The sequence below is a fragment of the Protomyctophum parallelum genome (assembly GCF_964188405.1).
Source record: "Protomyctophum parallelum genome assembly, chromosome: 20".
NCBI lineage: Eukaryota > Metazoa > Chordata > Actinopteri > Myctophiformes > Myctophidae > Protomyctophum > Protomyctophum parallelum.
In genome coordinates, this window is record NC_139718.1 from 42,426,777 (window position 1) to 42,450,219 (window position 23,443).

Here is a 23,443-nt window from a genome sequence, read left to right on the forward strand (position 1 = left end):
CATTTTTCAGGGAATATGTTTCAGGAAATAAAGAAAACCTTACATTATTGAAACAAAGCAATACCGCCTCATCAAAGTTGGTATTGTGACTTTATATAATATATAAAGTCACAATACCAAATTTCCTCTTCCCCTCGACAACATTATTGTCGAGGGGAAGAGGGGGTGGAGTTAGCTGGTTACTGCCAGACAGCGACAATGATGTAGTAGTGGGGACGCTCAGTGGCGTCAACTCCGGGGGTGCACAGGAGCAGAAGAACCCACTGGCAAAATAATAACACAACACAACGGCTCTTTTAAGAGCTAATAGCAGCCAGCCGCAGCGCAAATATGCGTGGCTGCACCCACTGCCATTATAGGAACCTTCCGCCACTGGGGACGCTTTGTCTCTCTCTTGGTCTGACAACGTTGAAGACCCCTGTGGCCAGTCCAGGAGTAAGGCAGACAGTGAACATATGAAGAGGAAATGTAGAAGTTTCCAGGCCAAACAATAATTCCAGTTTTATTGCCTTCAGGATGGATTAGCAACATGCATAATACTGTACTGACCTTTTGTGCACAATACAAAAATAAAAAATATATTATTTTACCAGCTTTCCATCCACAGCATTACATTTTTAACAAGAAAATGAATATAATAAAGAGCTATGCCTTTTTTTTTTTTTTTACTAAGAAAATGATTGATGTTATACAATTCAATCTTCAGTGCTTCCTGAATCCCTTCAGAATGGGGTAGATGTTCTCGAACGCTTCGTAGATCTCGCCACGGTCTTTGGCTCCTGAATGACCAGAACACAAGCTAAGAATCACACTCCGCCTCACCTGCCTCCTATAACTATAGCAATACTAGTATAATTATGTTGTTTAGCATGTCATACAGAATGCAGCTCACTTTCATATTTGAAATTCACAAGTTGGTAATAATTCCTTAATACTACTACTACTGTATCTATTAAAATGTTTAGCACCCTGAGCAGTACAACCACAGTGTTCTACTGTCAGTCACTGGGAGCTGACCAGTACAACCACAGTCTTCCACTGTTGGTCACTGGGAGCTGACCAGTACAACCACAGTCTTCCACTGTTGGTCACTGGGAGCTGACCAGTACAACCACAGTGTTCTACTGTTGGTCACTGGGAGCTGACCAGTACAACCACAGTCTTCCACTGTTGGTCACTGGGAGCTGACCAGTACAACCACAGTCTTCCACTGTTGGTCACTGGGAGCTGACCAGTACAACCACAGTCTTCCACTGTTGGTCACTGGGAGCTGACCAGTACAACCACAGTGTTCTACTGTCGGTCACTGGGAGCTGACCAGTACAACCACAGTCTCATATCGTTTAGTACCTGTGAGAACAACTTTCCCAGAGACAAAGATGAGGAGTACGATTCGAGGTTTCACCATCCGGTATATCAGACCTGGAAACAGCTCTGGCTCATAACTGAGAGAGAGAGAGAGAGACACACACACACACACACACACACACACACAGTTGCATAGTGTATACGTCATGATGTGACACAGTTAAATAACTGTGCATTACGAGAATAAAAAAGTCTGGGTCCGAGTCCACTTCAATTCGGCATAGAGTAGCGCAAACGTCGATCACTCTCTGCTGATTTCGGATTGTCTGCATCTTTGTTAAATTGACGCACACATGTACACACACACACACTCCTCTCTCTCTCTGTCGCTCTAATTAATCAGTCTCATGCCGCGCAGCTGTGTCTAGATTGCCTATGCCATAGAAAGCATAGGTGGACCCCAGGCTAGTGGTTCCCAAATATTAACATATTATGCCAATATATGGCAAGTATATACAGAATATAGCCTATGCTACGTATATGCCATATTCAGGTTCATATATAGGAAATATTTGTCTCTATATAGCTTATGCAATTTGTATTTCCATGTGGGGGGAAGGGGGGGGGGGGGGGTGCGTCAGCTAGGTCGAGAGGTAACAGGGGGTGCAATGCAAAAAGTTTGAGAACCACTGCTGTAGGCTAAATGTCCTCTATGTTGAGGTCACAAATGTACATTATTGTAATATCCGTCTCCGTGTCGCTGCCTGTCTGTCTACCTGATGAGCCTTCCGTCTGCCTGCTGAGCTGTCTGTGGGGGCCAAAATAATATAGTAGAAGCGTTTATCAAGAATTGATCAATGTCACCATGGTGCACACACTACAAATTAAGAAAAATAAATAAAACGTTTTTTTTTTTTTTCGTTTCTTTTTAGAGCAAAATTGCCAAAAGGGCAGGGGGAGCTCTAGCACCCCCTAGTGTCTATCTGTGCACGCCACTGCCGAGCTGTCTGTGTGTACCTGCTGAACTGTTGGTGCGTGAGCACCAGTCCCTCCAGTCTGATGGGGAAGCAGACGTCACAGCTCGCCACCATGTTCTGGATCTTGAACTCCATGAAGCGCGCCGGGAACCCCAGTTTCTGAACCACGCGGGCGTACTTCCTGGCCGCCAGCCGGGACTGTTCCTCACTGCATCGAAAAGGACGGACCACAGGTCACCGTCAGTCACACACACACACACACAAATCCCTTCAAGAAGTTCAGATTGAACCGAGGAATTCCACTGCTCTCTAATGGTGGACGGCACAGGTGTATGATGTGTGCCTGACCTCTTGGCTCCAGTGCAGACCATTTTCCCGGAGCTGAAGATGAGAGCCGTGGTCCTCGGTTCACGAATCCGCATGATGACTGCAGCGAATCTCTGAAAGCACACGACTACCGACGCTGTAGGTTACATTACCTTTATTATTATTCTAAGACAAGAGATGGAGTTTCTCAAACGGCCCCGTGTGTACTACCTGTTTTGAAATTGCAACCGCGAGGTTGTGTTATTGAAAACGAGCACTTCCAAAGTCCAATACTTACATTTACTTCAATACTAACCCGCTACTTTCTTGACAGAAAGTAGCTCATAACATGTCTACGGTGGATTAAACAAACACTTTGCATATTGACATAATTCAAGCTTTTCGTACAGCTGCAATGTTGGTGTATTTAACGTTGTTTAATAAAATCAGATACTGTAGGTAGTGTAGGACTTTTCTGTTTGGATGCAAGGGCTGTCAATGTTTGACGTTGCAACTCTAGATTAAACATATATAAAAAATAAAAAACATCTAATGTGGGTGGCTGGCTGGCTGGCACGCACGCACACAAATTGGGGAAAGAATACCCTGTATTCCAATGGATGCAATGTAGTTATAAATTAGCTTGTCAAAACCTTTCATTTGATACATATTTAGAAAACCCACAGACACACTTTAAGAACAGCGAAAACAGCACATCTGTGAGCTTGTAGATTGGCGTGTAGATTTTCGCTATACTTTTGTGCGATGAAGTCGGACGTTATTAGAAATGGAGATACAAGGTTTCTGCCCAACAGCGACGATATATATACCATAATGTACAGTACCTTGGGGTTGTACTCTGCATTCCTGGCATGCAGCGCGATAAATTTCAGATCTAGTGGACAGCCCAGGGTCACCGTTGACACAATATTCCTACACACACACACACACACACACACACACACACACACACACACACACACACACACACACACACACACACACACACACACACACACACACACACACACACACACACACACACACACACACACACACACACACACACACACACACACACACACACACACACACACACACACACACACACAATGAAGGCGACAATTAAATGTGCAATCCGGACCGAACTTCTTTGAATGACTGTCTAAAACCTTATCGCAATCACTCTATGTGGTAGCGTATAATAATACAATGTAACTAGTAGTACATGTGCAGTGGTTGGAGGCTGGAGGTGGTCTCCCTACTCTTATTGAGACATTTTAGGCCTTGGTCAGACTGGCAGCCAGTGGTGGAAAACGTTTTTTTCCTTTTTTTTTTGTCTAAAGTAAAAGTATCAATAGTGCAATGTAGAAATACTCAGTTACAATTCAAATTGACTGAACAGGGCCTTAAAACCTGGCGCCCGGGTAGGACATCTACTGGTTGACAAATAGTACTCAATATCTCCCCTGGTGGACAAGGAGAAATTCCCTCTCGAAAGTGTGGCAAAGGTTTGGTTGAAATGCGACATTCTAAAATCTAAATCCTATACACGAGTTGTGCTTTATAACCAGGCCCCGCTTCTGTGGCCAATGCAGAAGTGCCTCGCATCCACAACAACTGCGGACTGGAGCTAAATATATAACTCTATGGATTAGACCGCGACGGAGGCCCGCCGTCTCAAACTAACTTGAGCCACGCGAGACCACACAGAGCGAGCTAAAGCGAGCGAGTTGCCGTGTCGAACGCTGCGAAGTTCGCTTAGCCGACTCAGGGCCGTGCGAGTTGCGACCCGATAGGCCCGAGAATAGTAAATAATGTTCTGGTTTCCCCCGACTGCCACTCAAAGTGGCCACTGGCCAATCACGGCGCATCCTTGCACAAGTGCACTGGCCAATCACAGCATGTGGGACATGGAAATTTGGCGGATTGCAGCTTTAACAAAGTGACTTGGAATAGCGGACGCACTGCAGCATTGGAATGATTCCAGAACGCTCCGTGACGGGGGTCATGGGCGTCATAGGGGTCATGGGGGTCATGTGGCAGAAAGGAGAGGCCATGGTTCCTGTTCCAGGCTCCGCCCCTAGCGCAGCATCTCCAGGTGCCTCCACAGTGGTGGAATTCTGGGTGTTGTAGTCTGTAAAGATGCCGCTGTCCTGAGTCGCGTTCAATGAAGTGTTTCCACCTGAAAAATAATACGAAATAGATAATGAAAATAATATATAATGCAAATAAATCTAAGCTTCTTTCATTCACTTTCGTTTTTTCAGAGAATGGAATATACATGTATAACTTAACTACTGTCTCCCATCACAGACCTTCCCCACGAGGATCAAAAAATAATATCCATCTGTCTGTCTGTCTCTGTTCAATTAATTTCAACAGGCTTCATTGGCATAACATTGGAGTTGCCAAAGCCCAATTACAATTATGACATCAAAAATAAACAATATGACAAAATATCAATTAAATGAAATAAAGCAGGTGGTGCGGTATGTTAAACGTCTGTCTGTCTGTCTGTCTGTCTGTCTGTCTGTCTGTCTGTCTGTCTGTCTGTCTGTCTGTCTGTCTGTCTGTCTGTCTGTCTGTCTGTCTGTCTGTCTGTCTGTCTGTCTGTCTGTCTTTCTATAGCAGTGGTTCTCAAACGTTTTTATGTGAGGCCTATCCAAATTAATATATTTGGCCACGGATCAAGATTTCAAGATTGATGGAGTCAAGAGTGTTTTCCTAGGCCCTGACTTCATCACTATAACAAAAGAGTTGACACACATTTTACACAAAGTAACACTTCTGTCTACTATCCGTCCATAATGCATAAAATACCTGTATTGTTGTGATCGGAGGCTGGGTCTTCCTGGGCGCTGAGTTCGTCCGGCAGGAAGCTGAGATCCAGATCATCTCCCAGTTTGTTCTCCTGCTCCCCCGTCGACGAGGAGAGGAAGCTGGCTTCCTGGAGCTTAGGACTCGCTCCCAGCTCTCCATCAAACATGAAGCTAGATGCATCCTGCAGAGAGAGAGAGAGAGAGAGAAACGGCTCTCAACCCATTCTGACCTGAGATCAGATTCTAAAAATGCCTTCTACATCCTGACAGTTTTCATTCTGACCTGAGATCAGATTCTAAAAATGTGTTCTATGTCAGTCGCTCTTCGATAATAAAAAAAATAGCAGAACTACAAGCTCGTAGCGCGCCACTCGGTGGCGCGCTATGAGCTTGTAGATCTGCTATTTTTCAATAGCTAAAGTACGACATGATGCCAACACCAAAATGGGTTAAGTGTTTTACAATATCCAAAATCACAGACAATATCCAGTATAACAATAATATAATATGGATATAATATTGATAGGGATGTCCAGATCTTCTGCTCCCGATCCGATTCCGACCACGCGATCGGATCGGGACAACCTGCTATGTTCTCATTCTCAATGTGATGTCAGTCCAACTTACGGAATCTATCATTGTAAAGCACAATAATAACCGTTCAAACGTTTAACCACCTGGTAGCCCTATTTTGGGCATGTGTGAAGTAAGCTGCGTTCTTATCATCATACACTATAGTCCGTGCTCAGCCAATCAAACAATTTACACGGTACACACAGACACACAAAGCTGCGTGCGTGCGTGCATGTGTGTGCATGCGTGCGTATAACATCCTAACAACCACACCCATTGAAACCAGCACCGTTAATGTAGTATGTGCAGAATCGAAATGCATTTACAAATGAGTACTATATACGAATAACAGTTTAAGTCCAAATGTTATTCTGACCCCTCCACGGAATTTAAGGACTAGTTGCACTGACCCCTTATCCATCATTGATATACATTATGGATAATTAGTGTGGACTTAAACTGTTATTAGTCTATAGTAGCCTACTCAAATGTACAAACATTCCTGTGTCGTTTCATCCATGTTCCATCTCTGCGATAACCCAGACATCTTTGACAGCTAACCAGACACCAGATTGTTGTTGTAGTTGATGAAGAGTCCAGGGAAGTGTCTGTATTAGAGATGCCATGATGGACCTTTGACCTTAGCCGAGGAAGCTTTTATGACCAGACCATTTGTTTTTATACATGGGCAATGGCAGCCTAGGACATGAAAAAAGGGCACCTTGTGCAGCGCATTTTGGGGCGGGAACCCATTTTGGTGCTTTAGCTATTGAAAAATAGCAGATCTACAAGCTCATAGCGCGCCACCGAGTGGCGCGCTACGAGCTTGTAGGTCTGCTATTTTTCTTTAATCGAAGAACCACTGACATAGAAACATAGCTTTACATTGTGGGGGGCCTAAATAATATAGTAGAAGCGTTTTTTTATCAAGATTTGATCAATGTCACCATGGTCCACACACTACAAATTAAGAAAAAAGAAAAAAACCTTTTTATTTTATTTTATTTTTTTAAGAGCAAAATTGCCAAAAGGGCAGGGGGTGCTCTAGCACCCCCTAGTGTCTATCTGTGCACGCCACTGCAAAGATTGGTTGATAGAGGGCTAAGGGCTTCAACAAATTGGGATGCCCAAAAAGGAGGCAAAATGGCTGGTACAGTACTGTGCTGTCTCTGCTATAACTGGCAGCCGCCTTATATCGCAGAGATGCTGTTACTTACAGTTACAGTATAACAGCACTACTGAGTGACATGCCTCTATTGTAGGCATGTCTCTTGGCGGCGGTGGTGGATCAGGGGTAGAGAGATTGGCTGGATGGTAACCGCAAGGTTGCCAGTTCAAACCCGGGCTCCCCCGGAGTTAGTATCGAAGTGTCCTTGAGCAAGACTCGGAACCCCTAATTGTCCCTGATGTGCTGGTTGGTGCCTTGCATGGTTTCTGCCGCCATCGGTGTATGAATGTGTGCGTTTGTGAATGGGTGAATATAATGCACAATCTATGTATAATGCACCGTTTTATTGTATCATGACAATTGAAAACATATGCCATGATGTTGTTAATGTAACCTTACAATATATATGTGTCCCTGTAGTTTCTCCTCTATGTGGACATAAATAAATGGTTAAAGTGAGTAAGGGTAAGATAGATAGGCCTCTAAGAAGGGAGGCTCCAAGGAAAGAATAATGAGAACCACTGCTCATGGGAAACACACTCTTATGAAACATATAGTATAGTGAAGTTATCTTCACCTTTTTTAATAACCTGTGATATTATCAAACATAAATAGGCTAAATATCAGTAGCCTATATCAGACAGTCTACATTTCCCAAAGGGAAATGCGTAGCCTACTTACATTAGCCGCAATTTGCAACTCTAGATTTTTTTACAATGGGTTGCAAATTGCGGCTATACTTAAATTAAATGTACATTTCAGAGTGAACAGAAGCAGGGATAAAATAAAATATCAGGCTGCTATCTCCACCAGCCATAACAATGCAAATTAAGAGGGGCATATCAAAACAAAAAGCAGAAGCACAGATTCTCCCAAAGTAAAATCCAACCCTGCATGTCTTTACTGTTCATTTAGGATTATGATTGACAACACAACAGTCAGTCGAATCCACACAGTACTACCCACTCAAGAGTGTACAAATCAACACTGATGATTTGTAAAGTGCTTTAAATACTAGACCCGGGGTTACACGACGAGATGTCTTGTCTCTCTGACTGTACTTACACTGGCAATGGTGTCATCAAAGTAGTGTTCCAAGGCTGATTCATCCATTGTAAACTAGAGAACATTTCAACAGTCACGCTGCAGCAACAACAACAACACAGCGCCCATGCCATGCATGCACCTCTCTGGATCAATCAAAGTGTTGATGATGCACAGGTGTGTGTATCATCTTCTGCTCAGTTTTCCTGAACGATAAGTTGCTGTAGTTCACTAACTGGCCTGTAGGAGGAGACAACGTGTCGTCACCGCGTCACCACGCACTGCCTGCAGCTTTTTCTTCTGCTACAGAAGAAGGGTCTGCACACTGTGCGCATGCGCCCGGAATGTAAACAAAGCAGCATGGCCGCCTGGGCTGTGATCTGTCATCTGTCTGCTTCTTAAAATACACATTAATACACATAAGTATTATCATCGTAATTAATGTCACGCGACAACTAAAACAGTCAGGGTGGATGATAGTCTATTCACTGTTGTGTGTTTTTAGTCACGTCTAGAAATGTGAAGTTCGGCCTGTAGTTCTCTATTAATAAACCAATGTTATTAATATGGCAGAGCAAATAGCAGCTGTGGAGAAATGTCTGACACGGTTTGCTCAAGAGGCACATGGTGAGTCATTCTCAATCGTTTTCATATCAAGAACCCTGATTTAGATTTTTTTAAATGTCGACTGGACTGGGACCAGATGGTTGTCTGTGGCCAAATAAATTACAAATGCATTGGGTGCCCTTGCCTTGACATGAATAAGAGGGACAGTAGGGTCCATTTGGTTTTATTATTTGTACACACATGAACACTCAACTATTGTATTATGTATTATGACTTGACTATTGAGTATTGACCATGAACTTGAACCCTAGTGTCCCTATATTCTGGGGCGATGATTCAGTGAAAATAGCAAATCTGCAAACTCTTAATGCGTCAGACTCAGGTCATTTTTAATCTATCTATCTATCTATCTATCTATCTATCTATCTATCTATCTATCTACCGTATCTATCTATGCTCATTTATTAACATTGTTTTATATTGAAATACTTAAATGAGCACGATGAGTCCTCACCAATTCACTTTGTCTGCTGTCTGTTCTAGAGTAGTCTTGAGACAGACTGTTGCTGTTTCTACTTTATTTGCTTCTTTATGTGTTCTACTTTATGTGTTCTCAGATTTAAAACCCTGGGCCCCGAGGCTATAGGTCCTCACAGAGTAATCTAGTAAGAGAGTGGCGACACTAGCGTTGACTCCCATTGTAACAATGGGATGCGGAAGTTGAAAGTTGAAGTTGAAATTCAAGTTTATTGTTTCCCCCCCCCCCCCCCCCCCCAGAACTGTACCTGAACCAATCAGTGCCTTACTTGGATGAGCCCCCACCTCCTCTAGACTTCTACCGTGACTGGATTGGTCCAAACAAACCCTGCATCATTCGCAATGCCTTCAACCATTGGCCGGCCCTGTCCAGGTGGAGCCCCTCCTACCTCCGGTAAGGGTCACACACTGTATAAGGTTGTCCCTGTCTCAATATTTTCAGGATTTGTGGCATTTCGTGCAAAACGGGCCCATCACACAGAAGCCAACCATAGGCAAGAGATAAGGTGCACGAGTGACCAATTTGCATGAGTTTCGGACCAAATGTGGATTAATGGCAAAACGCCAAATGTCGTTGTCGCTTTTTCCCACCAGGGAGACGGTGGGGTCAAAGGTGATCAGCGTGTCCGTGACCCCTAATGGTTACGCTGACGCGGTGAACGGAGACCGCTTTGTGATGCCAGAAGAGCGACGGATGACGTTCTCCTCCCTGCTGGACATCATCGAGAGGAAGGTCAACACAGTGTTGTTTTTGGCAGCAAATTTAGTTTTTAGTCTTTTGAATAGCTTCCATTTAGTTCTAGTTACATTTTAGTCACCTGGAATGTTTTAGTGTTAGTCTAGTTCATTTAGTTTCCATTTAGTTTTCCTCAGTGGAAAAAGGTAGTCGACGAACATCTTTCGTCTTAGTATTAGTCGACGAAAACACTGGGTCAACAGATCCATCCATGTTACATTCATTACTTGCGCAAGCAGAGCGCGCAAGTAACCGGTTCGCCCGGTCTCCTTCGTCGTGACAGCTGTTCCGCCATTCGAGGCTTACGCAGAAAAACATCAAATCTGTGCCTGTATTGCTGGACCAATGATGACGAAATGACCGTATTTCTTACGTCATCATTTAGAGCTAGTCATACGTATACTATATACATAATCACTAAAAAATAAAATAGCAAATTGTGCCTGATCTGCTGGGACCAGAGTACGTGGTGTGTATGTGTATGACTAGCTCTAAATGATGACGTAAGAAATATGGTCATTTCGTCATCATTGGTCCAGCAACACAGGCACAGATTTGATGTTTTTCTGCGTAAGCCTCAAATGGCGGAACAGCTGTCACGGTTTTTGGCGCAAAGTAACCACAGTATACCGCTAATCAACTTACAACTACACACTTTATACAGTATAGAGTATAGAGTATATATGTATACATATATAGTATATGCCTATATACTATATATATACTATATATATTTCTTACGTCATCATTTAGAGCTAGTCATACGTATACTATATACATAATCAGTAAAAAATAAAATAGCAAATTGTGCCTGATCTGCTGGGACCAGAGTACGTGGTGTGTATGTGTATGACTAGCTCTAAATGATGACGTAAGAAATATGGTCATTTCGTCATCATTGGTCCAGCAACACAGGCACAGATTTGATGTTTTTCTGCGTAAGCCTCAAATGGCGGAACAGCTGTCACGGTTTTTGGCGCAAAGTAACCACAGTATACCGCTAATCAACTTACAACTACACACTTTATACAGTATAGAGTATAGAGTATATATGTATATGTATATAGTATATGCCTATATACTATATATATACTATATATATTTCTTACGTCATCATTTAGAGCTAGTCATACGTATACTATATACATAATCAGTAAAAAATAAAATAGCAAATTGTGCCTGATCTGCTGGGACCAGAGTACGTGGTGTGTATGTGTATGACTAGCTCTTAATGATGACGTAAGAAATATGGTCATTTGTGGTCATTTGGTCCAGCAACACAGGCACAGATTTGATGTTTTTCTGCGTAAGCCTCAAATGGCGGAACAGCTGTCACGGTTTTTGGCGCAAAGTAACCACAGTATACCGCTAATCAACTTACAACTACACACTTTATACAGTATAGAGTATATATGTATACGTATATAGTATATGCCTATATACTATATATATACTATATATATTTCTTACGTCATCATTTAGAGCTAGTCATACGTATACTATATACATAATCAGTAAAAAATAAAATAGCTAATTGTGCCTGATCTGCTGGGACCAGAGTACGTGGTGTGTATGTGTATGACTAGAAAAACTAAAAAGGGATCCAGAATATATCTACAACGATAAAACAGTATTTCTTATATAGATAGAAACTTGAATCATACTTAATAATACTAGATGTTTATATGTATAAAGTAGGTAGCAAATAGTTACATCTAGACATTAATCATTTCAAACGTTCCTTCACAGAGATACTGAGATTTGACAGTTTACAGCGGTCGAAAGGACTTGCGCGCTCTGCTTGCGCACTAGTTGGCCATTTATGGCCTACTAGTGTGCAACAAGCAAGTATGCACTCGACAGAGTGCAGTTCTAGTTATTATTGTGGTGTAGGCCGAGGCGACGTGACTTCAGATCAATAGAGGGAATGCATGTGACATCATCATCATACCCGGAAGTTATTATGATAAACGATGTTAAACTCACTTTATGCATGCGCATACCCTCTATAATAATCAGGATTGTTGCCTTTTCAGACCCAACCTCACCCCCCTACATGTGTTTCTCCTTGGATTGCTTGTGTTGTTAACTTTCCTCAACCACAAATGTTAAGAATTTTATCTTTTACATCTGATAAATGCCTACATTCTGGAAATAAAAATGTAATCGAAATGGTCCATTTGATGACATTTTACTCTCGAGAGTTAAATGAAAACTGAGGATCTTTCCGTATACTAGTGGAGAGGTGCCATGTACACTATTATAATACTACTTACTTACCGTATAATATTAATCCTAATGTTATTTCAGGTGGAGCAGCGCGGCGTCTTCTACGTACAGAAACAGTGTTCTAACCTGACAGAGGAGTTGTCTCAACTGACTGCAGATGTAGAGTCTCACATACCCTGGATGAGCCACGCTCTGGGTACAGATGGCTTCTGATACAATTAGGGATGCACCGATGTATCAGCCTATATTTGCCGTTATCGCTCAATATCGGTGTCAGAAAATAAAACTGACATGATGAAACGATGACAGTAGGGCTATAATATGTATCTGTTTACCTTTTGCGTTGGCTATGTTGGTGTGTTTGTTATATTATATGCAGCCTACCAAGATGTCGATTCTGAACATTTATTTCTTGTATTGAAGAAGATTTCCCTGGCACAAAAGGGGGAAATAAAAAACAACCAAAACTATATAAACATATATCGGTATCAGTATCGGCTAAATTGTTATTTTAAACATCGGTATCAGGCCATTGGGGCCAAGAATTTCCATATCGGTGCATCTCTAGATACAGTGTCATGGGCGTCCCTATTTTGGACAAGTTATTATTGTATAAACATTTAAAATGTAAAATAAATACATATCAATGTCTTGATATAGAAACTTTAAAAAGCCCCTAAATGGCACGAAATAAAAAATAATTAAAACATCCGAAACTAGCAGAATGATCAGGAAATGAGCCTCTCTATGTTTTCTTCTCCTCAGGAAAGCTACCAGATGCAGTGAACTTCTGGTTGGGTGAAGGCAGCGCCGTCACTTCCAGTAAGACCTCCACCTAACACCATGAGCTGTATTGACTTTACCACTGTTCACCTAGAGATGTGCCCATTCCCATACCATTTTTCCCCCCATCCCGATAACTTGCGTATCGGTCGATACGGAGTACCAATTCGATACCCGTGTGCAATTTAAAAACATCCGAGGACAGTGGTTCTCAAAGTGGGGTCCATAGACTCTCGGGGTTCATTGAGGGTGGTCCAAATGGACCCTGACAGGTGTGCAACTCTGGTTCCATTTGTTCACTCTCAGAGTTATGGGAGGCCTTAAAATGAAGAAAAAAAAAACGCTTGAGAACCACTGATACATTCCATTAATAATCATTAAAGTGCAGCTACAAGTTAGTAAAATAATGCAGTAAGGGCCACCCCTTAACCCTTATCCCTAAACTAATATGCAATTTTTTACTATTAAAAAAAAAAAAAAAACTTTTAAAATAGTTAAAATAGCCGATCTACAAGCTCACAATGTCTCTATGTAGATCGGCTAGTTGAACTATTTTAAAATAGTAAATAGTAAAAAATGGCAAATACGTTTAGGGATAAGGGTGGCGCAAGATGGAGCCGAGTATAAAACACAAAAGGTAGTGCAACATCAACTGAAGCATTCCAATTATGATAAATGATGTTATGGGAATGGCTATAGACTGGCATACTCGCCGACGCCGATACCAACACTTTAGAAATATGGAGATAAAAGGTCCTATAGTAATGTTAGTGCATGTTTCACTAGTGACTGCAATATGTCAACATATTTCTCTGTGCGTTTCAGTGCACAAGGACCACTACGAGAACCTGTACTGTGTGATCTCCGGAGAGAAGCAGTTCATCCTCCTGCCTCCATCAGATCGCCCCTTCATACCCTATGGTAAGTAACCATGGTAACATAGCTTTACCACGCCTTGCACTAACCCTGGTGACAACACGTTAACCACGCCTTCTGGTAACCGTAGAAACGCTAACGCTTCTGGTAACCGTAGAAACGCTAGCCTTCAAGAGACAATAAAGTGGCCGCACACTCGTAGCCAAAGTGCCGATTTATCCTGGATTAAAACCAACGTTTTGGCAGCTAACTGCCTTCTTCGGGGTGTGAAAAGGGCAGGTAGGGCCCAGGCCGTGGCGTAACGGTCTGGGCACCGGACTGGTAATCCAGTCGCAGTGTGCCGCGGGTTCGACTCCCGAACCCGACACGGCCTTTACTGCATGTCATCCCCCCATCTCTCTCCCGTTTCCTGTCAGCCTACTGTCTGTCCCTTCAAAAATCAATAAAAGGCGTAAGCCGCAAAAAAAATATCTTAAAAAAAAAAAAGGTGCCGAAACGTTGGTTTTCATTACTCTGCGCGCAGAATAAATTATTAGCACTATGGCTACCAGTGTGTGCGTGCTGCGGCCACTTTATTGTGTCTTGAAGACTATCATTTGGAACCGTTGAAACATTATCACACCTTTTGGCTACTCTCTCTCTGTCTCTCTCTCAGAGTTGTACCAGCCTGCGGTCTACAGACAGAAGCCTGATGGAGATTTTGAAATAGTTGATGTTGCGGCGTCTGAAAAGGTGAGCCATTTTCTTTCGTCCTTCTCGTCTTCCACGTACAGAAGAACACCATCTCACCGTCCATCCATCCATCCATCCATCCATCCATCCATCCATCCCCTCTCCTCTTCCCGTAAAGGTCCCGTGGATTCCGTTGGACCCGTTGAATCCAGACCTGGTCCGTTACCCGGCGTACCGCGGGGCGCGGCCACTGAGCTGCACGGTGAAGGCAGGAGAGATGCTGTACCTCCCCTCGCTGTGGTTTCACCACGTTAGACAGACCCACGGCTGCATAGCAGGTACATAACGGTACACACAGGCCCCTTTTCCCACCAAAATAACTTTGTGGTTCTAGAACCGGTTCGTTCTATATAACTTGGAAGTTGGAGTCGTGGTGCTTTCACGGAACAGGCGGCCATTTTGTTGTTTACAGTTCAGTGGAAACACTCTGAACTGGTTCAATATTAGGCAAAAAAGAACCGCACCGTTTCAACCCCGATTGAAAAGGGACCACACAGGAGACTGAAGAGTTCTCTGTATGTCAATTGGTTGAACGCAATGTCACCGATGTAGGATCTGATCCTTGTATTCCTTATTATTGGCTGTGTGTGTGTGTGTGTGTGTGTGTGTGTGTGTGTGTGTGTGTGTGTGTGTGTGTGTGTGTGTGTGTGTGTGTGTGTGTGTGTGTGTGTGCGGGGCACGGAATGCAATGATTTGATTGGCAGTATGATAAGAGCGCCTCTCACTTCACATGAGTGGGATTTTTTGATTGATTCAATACTTGTAGTCATAAATGAAAACAGCACACGAGGTACAGTCAGACATTAAGGCCAAAAGGATAACACAAAAAAGTCCTGGGGACTTGTTTCCATTGTGGTCCTATGTATTCAGTTCATCAACATTAAAACGTAACACAATACAATAATACATACAAAAGCAAATACAAAACACTGTACAACAATGTACAAAGGAGAACATGGTGAGTCTTACCCCCCCCCCCCCTCCCCTCCCCCTGGGGACCCTGTCCTGGAATAGTAGGGGTTGAGGCATTACATTTAAGTTCTACAGATAAATATTGTACAAATATCAGATATGCAAGCTCACAACACCTTACAGGATCTGAACCCTTACACTCCTTTATTGGGTGATTGTCTGATGTCCCTGATCTGGGATCCGATCTTGTGTGTTTTTCCGCAGTGAACTTCTGGTATGACATGGACTTTGACATCAAGTACAACTACTTCCAGCTGCTGGAGTCTCTGGCCGGTCTCACGCTGATGACATCAGAGGATGGCCAGCCCACATCATAGATCTCTCTGCATGGCGTATAGGTAGACAGACAGACACCTTAATGGCCAGTGGGGGGGGGGGGGGGGGGGGGGGGTCCGACAACGACAACCTACCTCAAAGCTCAAACCCTAAAGTAACCATAACCGCAAGCACGGAGCAGTGCATGTTCGCCAACCTTAACGCATGTTCGCCAACCGCAAGTCGGACCAACGACTGGGCGGAAAAGCGTATGGACCCCTTCAACCCCCCCCCCCCCCCATATCATACAGGGAAAATAAATGTCATAACTCTATTTAGGTACAGTTTGTCTGAGTCGTACCTGAGACTAAAAACGTTTTTCTGTCACTGTCTTTGTAAGGCGCCGTTCACACTCGAGGGAGACAGCTTTCTCCTCGGTGTCTCCTGTGTCTTCTGTGTGTCGCGCGGCTCGCAATGCATTTTCAACGGGAGTCACGTGGTTTCCCTGGCTGTCTTCTGACCTCTCCCCCCCCCCCCCCATGGAACAAGGTTCCATATATCTGAGACGAGGACACTGTGGGGACAGTTTCGAATTACAGCCATCCGTAGGTGCCCCTAGCTCCTCCTATGTCCACTTGTCCAGCTTTGAGGGCGTTTGTGAACACAAACATAGTGTTAACATTAACATGTTAACACAAACATTGAAGGCCATAGACAATTCAGTATTTTAGCCGTGACGTAAGCACCCCCTCCAGAGCTACTTCCGGGTCCTACTGTTTGTGTCGCTTTTGTGTCCCCATAGAGTTATACTGTGTCCCTCCGTCTGACTAACTCTGAGACTAAAACATCCACTAAAGTCTCATTTTACCACTTTCCTTGCAACAACAAAGCTACTGGTCTCCCATATCGTGGCTGTGACAGGCCCACACTATCGCCATTATATGTCATTGTGTCAACTAAATCCTCCATTATCCATCGTATTAATGCAAACTAGATTCAACGTACTCAGACCTGCACACATTCTAAATATGCCCCCGAAATATTATACTGAGCAAATGGACTGTTACCACATTAAATAATAATGAATATTAATAGTCTTTATTGGCCCAGGCCGTAGCGTAACGGTCTGGGCACCGGACTGGTGATCCAGTTGCGGTGTGCCGCGGGTTCGACTCCCGAACCCGACACGGCCTTTACCGCATGTCATCCCCCCATCTCTCTCCCGTTTCCTGTCAGCCTACTATCTGTCCCTTAAAAAATCAATAAAAGGCGTAAGCCGCAAAAAAATATCTTAAAAAAAAAAAAAAAAAAGTCTTTATTGTCTCCACATCATATATTTTCTTTGTCATGGACACTTGTACAGAACATTAATATTTCTACTCGAGTTGGAAGCATTAAGACCCGTTTTAACTTTCTGAAAATTAACGTTATTGTGAAAGGTTTCACACATTTAGATATTTACAATGAGAAGCCGACGGGAGCTGGTGCCACTTGGACCCGGACATAATGTAGGACTACAACATTACGTTGGACTTAAACACAGAATGAATGGCCAGCTTGAACGTTGTGTTAACACAAACATCGAAGACGAAGGTGAGGACGCAAATTGTGACTGGCCGGAATGAGATGATGTATCATGATAAGAGCGCCCCCTCACTTCACACGGGTGTGATTGTTCAATAGTCTGGGGATCCCTCAAAATAATTTGGCTGGCTTGTTTGGGCTAGCACTATATAAGCATACCCAATACAATGTATAGCATAGTTCCTGCTCAGTGGAAATTAACATTTGAGTATTCTGCCTCTTAGGCCCCTTTTCCACCAGTTTATCCCCAATTGGAACCGGTTCAGTTCTTTTTGGTTCTTAGTCCATGAGCCAGAGCTCCAAAATTGGAACTTGAATTATGAATTGAGAGTGGGCAAAAATATACCTACGTATATTAGATTGTTATCACCATGAAACTTCCCCAGTTGATTACTTACACGAAGACAATGATTTATTGTATTACAAATTTAACATTTTCAAATATGCAAATGAGGCATTATGTAGGAAAATATGAAAAAGCTACTACTGTGGAATGGTTATCATGTATTACTTGTATTGATCCTATAAACAATTGAATATAGGTCTAGTTTTTCCCACCAATTTTGGAGCTCTGGCTCACGGACTAAGAACCAGTTCCAACCGGTGGAAAGGGGGTCTTAAGGTGGTTGCACACCGGCCGCGTTTTTTCAGAAAACCGATGGAAAAACGCCGCTTAAAAACCCAAATTTGCGCCCGTTGTGTGGAGACCTTTAGGGGTCGATTTAGGACTTCTATGTTACTTACTTCTATATTACTAATCTAATTACAGTATTATGATCTGGGGGCGTGTAGTATGTCATATTGCAATTTTGGGCATGTTAAGAAGCGCTTTTGACACCCCGTGGAGTGCGCAAAACGGCCTTGAATTAGTCATGGGTGTGTTTAAGGCGTGTTTGAGACGTACCCAATCAACATGTCCGTACTATTCTCTTTACCAGTCAGCTGATGTCACATACGGAATGCGCACTTTGGGGGTCGTGGTATGACATTTCTTCAGGCTGGCACCATAGAAGACATGACATGCCTTTGTCACATTTGGGTTAATTATTCCTATTGCACTGCATGCTGTCACCTTTATGCCTCAAAAGAACAGACCCACCTTTCAGATCGGAATGGAATTGCGAGTAGATAGCAGCATATTGGCAAATTGCCAATCCATGCGTAATTAATTAATTCGATAACGATAGAACCATGTACCATACAGCGAATGAAAGCAAGATTCATAAGGAATATGGAGATTTTTACATTTAATAAAACGGTTGAGAAATGAGAGAACCATGAGTGTTTATAGGCTAATATCAACGTTTTTTTATGAAAGACCAAACGGGCTGTGAACTTGAAGAGCTCAATCACCATCCCGACACGGAAGAAATATAGCCTAGTGCATGCATGTATATGCACTGTTGCACTTGCACACAGTAGCCTACACACGCTCTTTATTTGTTTCTATTGAAAAACACCAGTAAAATAACGTTTATTATATTTTATTTCATTCAAGTCACGACGAAGGAATGAGTTGAATGCGTGCTGCGTAATGCTGTGGCCCCGATGGTATGGTCTTCGCTGAGTTCGCTCGTAGCATTTTATTGAAGAAGACTTGAATCGGGTGTGATACAGCATATGAAAGCACATTTCCCACGGATTATGGAGATGTTTTTATTTATTTTTAAGGTTGAGAAATGAAAGAATTATGGCCGTTTCTAATCTCAACATTTTTTTTAAAAAGACGCAAAAATGCCATGTCTCATAGAAACAAGTAAATAGGTCTATAAAAATAAGCGCATATAACAGGGGTCTGTAACCTATTTTAAATGAAGTGCCATGTTTTTATTTTCTAAATAGTGAGTCTGCCATATCCAGATTAATTTGAATGACACCACATTAAAATAAAAAAACATATTTTGATTGTCCACAAATATAAAGTTCTTCCTTCTTTTTAAATATGTTCTTGCACATTGTTATAATGATCATTATATATCCCCCTGCAGTCAGAGTTCATAGTTTTAATGAATGAATGTGATGCATTGTGAGCTGGTATAGATCTGCTATTTTCAAAAGTAATCTTTTTATTTAATTTTTGGATTAGCTGTCCTTAGTTGGGCAAATGCATTCATCTGGGGATCCTTGACATGGGAATGTGCTGTGTGACGATCACTGGTTTAAACAACATTAGGAGAAAAGCCCAAATAACCACTTTAGAAACAAGAAAAGCAACCACACAAAGCAACTTTACAGAAAAATAAGCCGCTTATAATAAACAGACATGGCAACACTCTACCAGCCTTCCAGAGCCGCTCAAGTGTCAAATCAAACAGTGCTTTTTGCGTTTATGAGGTGGTCAGACCCACGTCTAATCGTTATGCGCTGAGTGTCTTTAGGTCAAGGGGCTTAATAGCAAATTGCGCAAAGCGAGAATAATTAACATATGGACACTCCCACAATGCTAAAATATTCAGGGACGCGGTATGCCAAATGTGTGTGCGTTCAACACGGGCCGAGTGCGTTCAACACGGGCCGATATGCCTTTCATAATACGAATGTGCGCAGAGCGAGGCCAATTTATGTATCACGACCTGGTAAACTGCACCTTCAAAATCGACCTGTTAGTGTCCTTTAGTTTAGTGCCATGCCTATGGGTCGCCTGCCTCATGTTTTCCTCCCTTGTTCCCTGTGTTTGTCTCCCCTCCCCTGTGCTGCATTGAGACTTTCCACCTGGGAGCACGGCTGAGGGCAGTTGGACTAATTCATGACTTTAATATTAAGTGCCTTGTTTCTGTGACTCTTGTGTTGGATCATGTTATCAGTTGTGTTCGCCCCTCACCCCGTGTGCTGCTGTTCTGTGTCTACTGAGACTTCTACTTGGCTGGATAAGTTATTGTGCCCTGTGAGGCAAAATCTGTGTTACTGAGTTGAAAAGTAAAGTGTTTTCATTTGCACCTTTTGTCCGCTTTCTGCATTTTTGGTTCCATGCACTGTCCGGGTTGGCATACATTACAGTATATCAAAAGCAGTTAAGATAATCTAGAATTATTTATTTTTTCCCACAGCCTACAAATCGAAGGTATGGTTGGTAGTCATGGGTGCCAGTTCCCACCTGATATCATGTGGGAGTTCTGACTGTTCCAGACCGTACTGAATAACCGCTAGCTTGCATAATGTCTTAAGACTAGGCTGCAAATCTAGAATGGAAATGTCATTGTGTGCGCGAAACGATCGAAAGAAAAAGATACGATCTCCCACCATGCAACAACTCGTACATGAAGACAGACCATTCCTCTTGGGTTCGATCTTCTTCCAGGAGAAGGTCTCTGGATTGATACAGGTATACATTTCTTTCCCCAAGACACAGGCTGAGTGGAACACAGCTTGCTCTGGAAAAGTCCCAGACATCTCGGGCTGGGACCATCTGTGGGTGTCGACATCAAATGCATAAAGCTTGCAGAAGCAATGAACCCCTCCCCATATGTAAATTACATCCTCTATTAACAGCTGTGTGGCCTTTGCGCCTTGAGGGAATCTCACTGGTCACTGAAGGCAGTTTCTTCCAGCGTAATGACACTGTGTCGAAAATGTGCACCTCAAACTGACCACACACATCCCCCCCTCTAAAGTAGTACACCTTGTGCTCCACTACAACAAAGGGAATGGCATGGCCATGTATTTTAGGTCCTCCTTTCAGATGCACCGTCCAGGACAACATTTCTCAGACTGTAGATCAAGTTGGAGAGTCCTATTGTTGCGTGCTACAACCTATTGTTTCAGTAACTGGGTGGAAGAGAATCAGTGTGGGGAGGGATTGGTAGTAACACGTGAGTAGATCTGATGTAAGGCCAGATACCTGGGTTGGTACAGAGGGCAGTCAGTGATTTATTTCTTCCAAGTTGGAGATTAGAGCTGGTCAAAGTCTTGCAGATGCATCTATGAACAGCTACTTAAGAGCTTGTTGAAGTCTTTGTATCACCGTTGGATCTGGAAGATTGAGTCTATAATGTCAGACTTGCATAGGTCTCTACTCAAAGTGATATCCACCAGTAAGACCCCCTAAAGGCCATAATACCAAAAATGGCCTTTAGGGGCTTGTGTACCAACGCTTGTTGGTACAGGAGCGTGCTCTGAAAATGCATGCAGGCATCGCAGCCCACCCATGAGATGTGAGCATTTAAAACCAAGGACACAAACAAAACAGGTGTTATCTTTGATCATCCCTTTATTGAGAATACCACACATCCATGATAACATGATGGGGTGGAGGAATCCAGCTATTCAAATCAAAATAAAACTAAAATCTTTCAAACAAAAGAAACAAGAGTGAAACTCATTTTCCTATAGCCACACAATGAGAGAGTGGGAAGTCCCTCAATTTGCATTTTTGCTTTTGGAATTCAGTTTAAAACTATTACATAAAATAAAATTAAACTAGTGACTGGAAGCAGAAAGTATTCATGACCATGTTTATTAAGGTAATACAGTCTAGGTGAAGTTGGGCCCAAATACATGGGCCGCTATGGGGCTTTTTGGGTCCAGTCCAGCGCCACAACAGGCCATTATATGAACTTTCAGGAAGTCCCGATTTCAAAAGAGGCTTCACGAAATATCTGGCTGACTGCCCCCCTGGCCACAACTGAAGAATGATTGTGTGTGGGCCTGTGGGGGGCCGCACAGCGTGCGTGCGGAGCGCGAAGATTTGGGCGTTCTCAAAATGCATTTTGTGTTCAAACACAAAGATTTATACATGTAATACATTTGTGCACATGAGCACTCTATACACTCTATACTCTATACAAGTATATGCTACCTTTAAATAGATGTAGACCTATTTGACAGTGCATAAACATAATTGCCTTGACATTATAACCGACGAGCGTCAACGAGCACACACACACACACACACACACACACACACACACACACACACACACACACACACACACACACACACACGCACACACACACACCAGCAGTACTCTAGTCTAAAGTGACTGCAGGTGTCTGTCTCGTTTCTCTCCAAAAGAATATGATTAAGGATTACACTTCATATCGCACAAACCACCATACCTACAACTTTCATTAGCCGTGTGCTGCTGTTCTGTGTCTACTGAGATTGTTACTTGGTTGTATAAGTTATTGTGCCTTGTGAGGTGAAACCTGTTTCCTTTCTGAGTTGAAAAGCAAAGTGTTTTCAGTTTATACTCCTGGTGTCCGCTCTCTGCATTTTTTGTTCCATGCACTGTCCGGGTTGGCATACATGACACTTACAGTATATCAAAAGCAGCAGATAATCCAGATTAAAAAGTGGTGCAAGTTGCCACTCCCTTACAGAGCTATGTGTGTGGCTGGCTGGCTGGCTGCCTGCCTGGCTGGGTATGAGCACGAAAATAGCAGGGTTTTTTTCACCACCTGCGTGTGCGCAACCTAACACACACACAAACAAACACGCACATATTAACTGTATATATGATGATTTTGGGTGTACCAGTACAGTACAGTACAGTACAGTACAGTACAGTACAGTACAGTACAGTACAGTACAGTACAGTACAGTACAGTACAGTACAGTACAGTACAGTACAGTAGAGACACGCTAACTCTGTCAATTCTCAACCGTTCTCCGCTATACAACGTAGGGGATGGCATGGCCATATTATACGGTGCATCTGAAAGCAGCACCTAAAATATATGGCCCATACATTTTAGGTGCTGCTTTCAGATGCACCGTCCAGGACACCATTTCTCAGACTGTAGATCAAGTTGGAGAGTCCTATTGTGCATGCTACAACACCCGATACCTGGGTTGGTACAGAGGGCAGGGATTTATTTCCTCCAACTAGCTGCTTTCACATCTGCAAGACTACATAACTTTGACCAGCTCTAAACTGTTTAGAGCTGGTCAAAGTCTTGCATATTATGTAGTCTTGCAGATGTAGTGCAGATGTAGTCTTGGTGGAGGCTATATCGATGAGCTGCTTCTTAAGAG

At 42.9% G+C, this 23,443-nt stretch overlaps 2 protein-coding genes across 2 annotated transcripts; one reads left to right on the forward strand and one right to left on the reverse strand.

The window, feature by feature from the left end:
* Positions 1-702: 702 nt before the first annotated feature.
* Positions 703-4,651, reverse strand: tbpl2 (TATA box binding protein like 2; the record flags this gene model as incomplete). Its single annotated transcript, XM_083791745.1, has 6 exons — positions 703-779; positions 1,351-1,445; positions 2,326-2,493; positions 2,634-2,725; positions 3,437-3,524; positions 4,560-4,651. 6 exons carry the CDS (start codon positions 4,649-4,651, stop codon positions 703-705), a joined length of 612 nt encoding a protein of 203 aa, XP_083647871.1.
* A 3,898-nt stretch (positions 4,652-8,549) lies between these two features.
* Positions 8,550-17,977, forward strand: jmjd7 (jumonji domain containing 7). The gene is made up of 9 exons (XM_083791569.1): positions 8,550-8,825; positions 9,543-9,696; positions 9,897-10,035; positions 12,349-12,463; positions 13,033-13,089; positions 13,876-13,971; positions 14,582-14,658; positions 14,777-14,936; positions 15,835-17,977. The coding sequence occupies exons 1-9, from the start codon at positions 8,765-8,767 to the stop codon at positions 15,945-15,947; spliced, it is 972 nt and encodes a 323-aa protein (XP_083647695.1). The 5' UTR covers positions 8,550-8,764; the 3' UTR covers positions 15,948-17,977.
* The last annotated feature ends 5,466 nt before the right edge of the window (positions 17,978-23,443 follow it).

Coding starts and splice junctions, on each gene's coding strand:
- jmjd7 (XM_083791569.1), top strand. CDS start 8,765: ATGGCAGAGCAAATAGCAGCTGTGGAGAAATGTCTGACACGGTTTGCT. Junction 8,826..9,542: donor GTTTGCTCAAGAGGCACATG/GTGAGTCATTCT, acceptor CCCCCCCCCCAG/AACTGTACCTGAACCAATCA. Junction 9,697..9,896: donor TGGAGCCCCTCCTACCTCCG/GTAAGGGTCACA, acceptor TTTTCCCACCAG/GGAGACGGTGGGGTCAAAGG.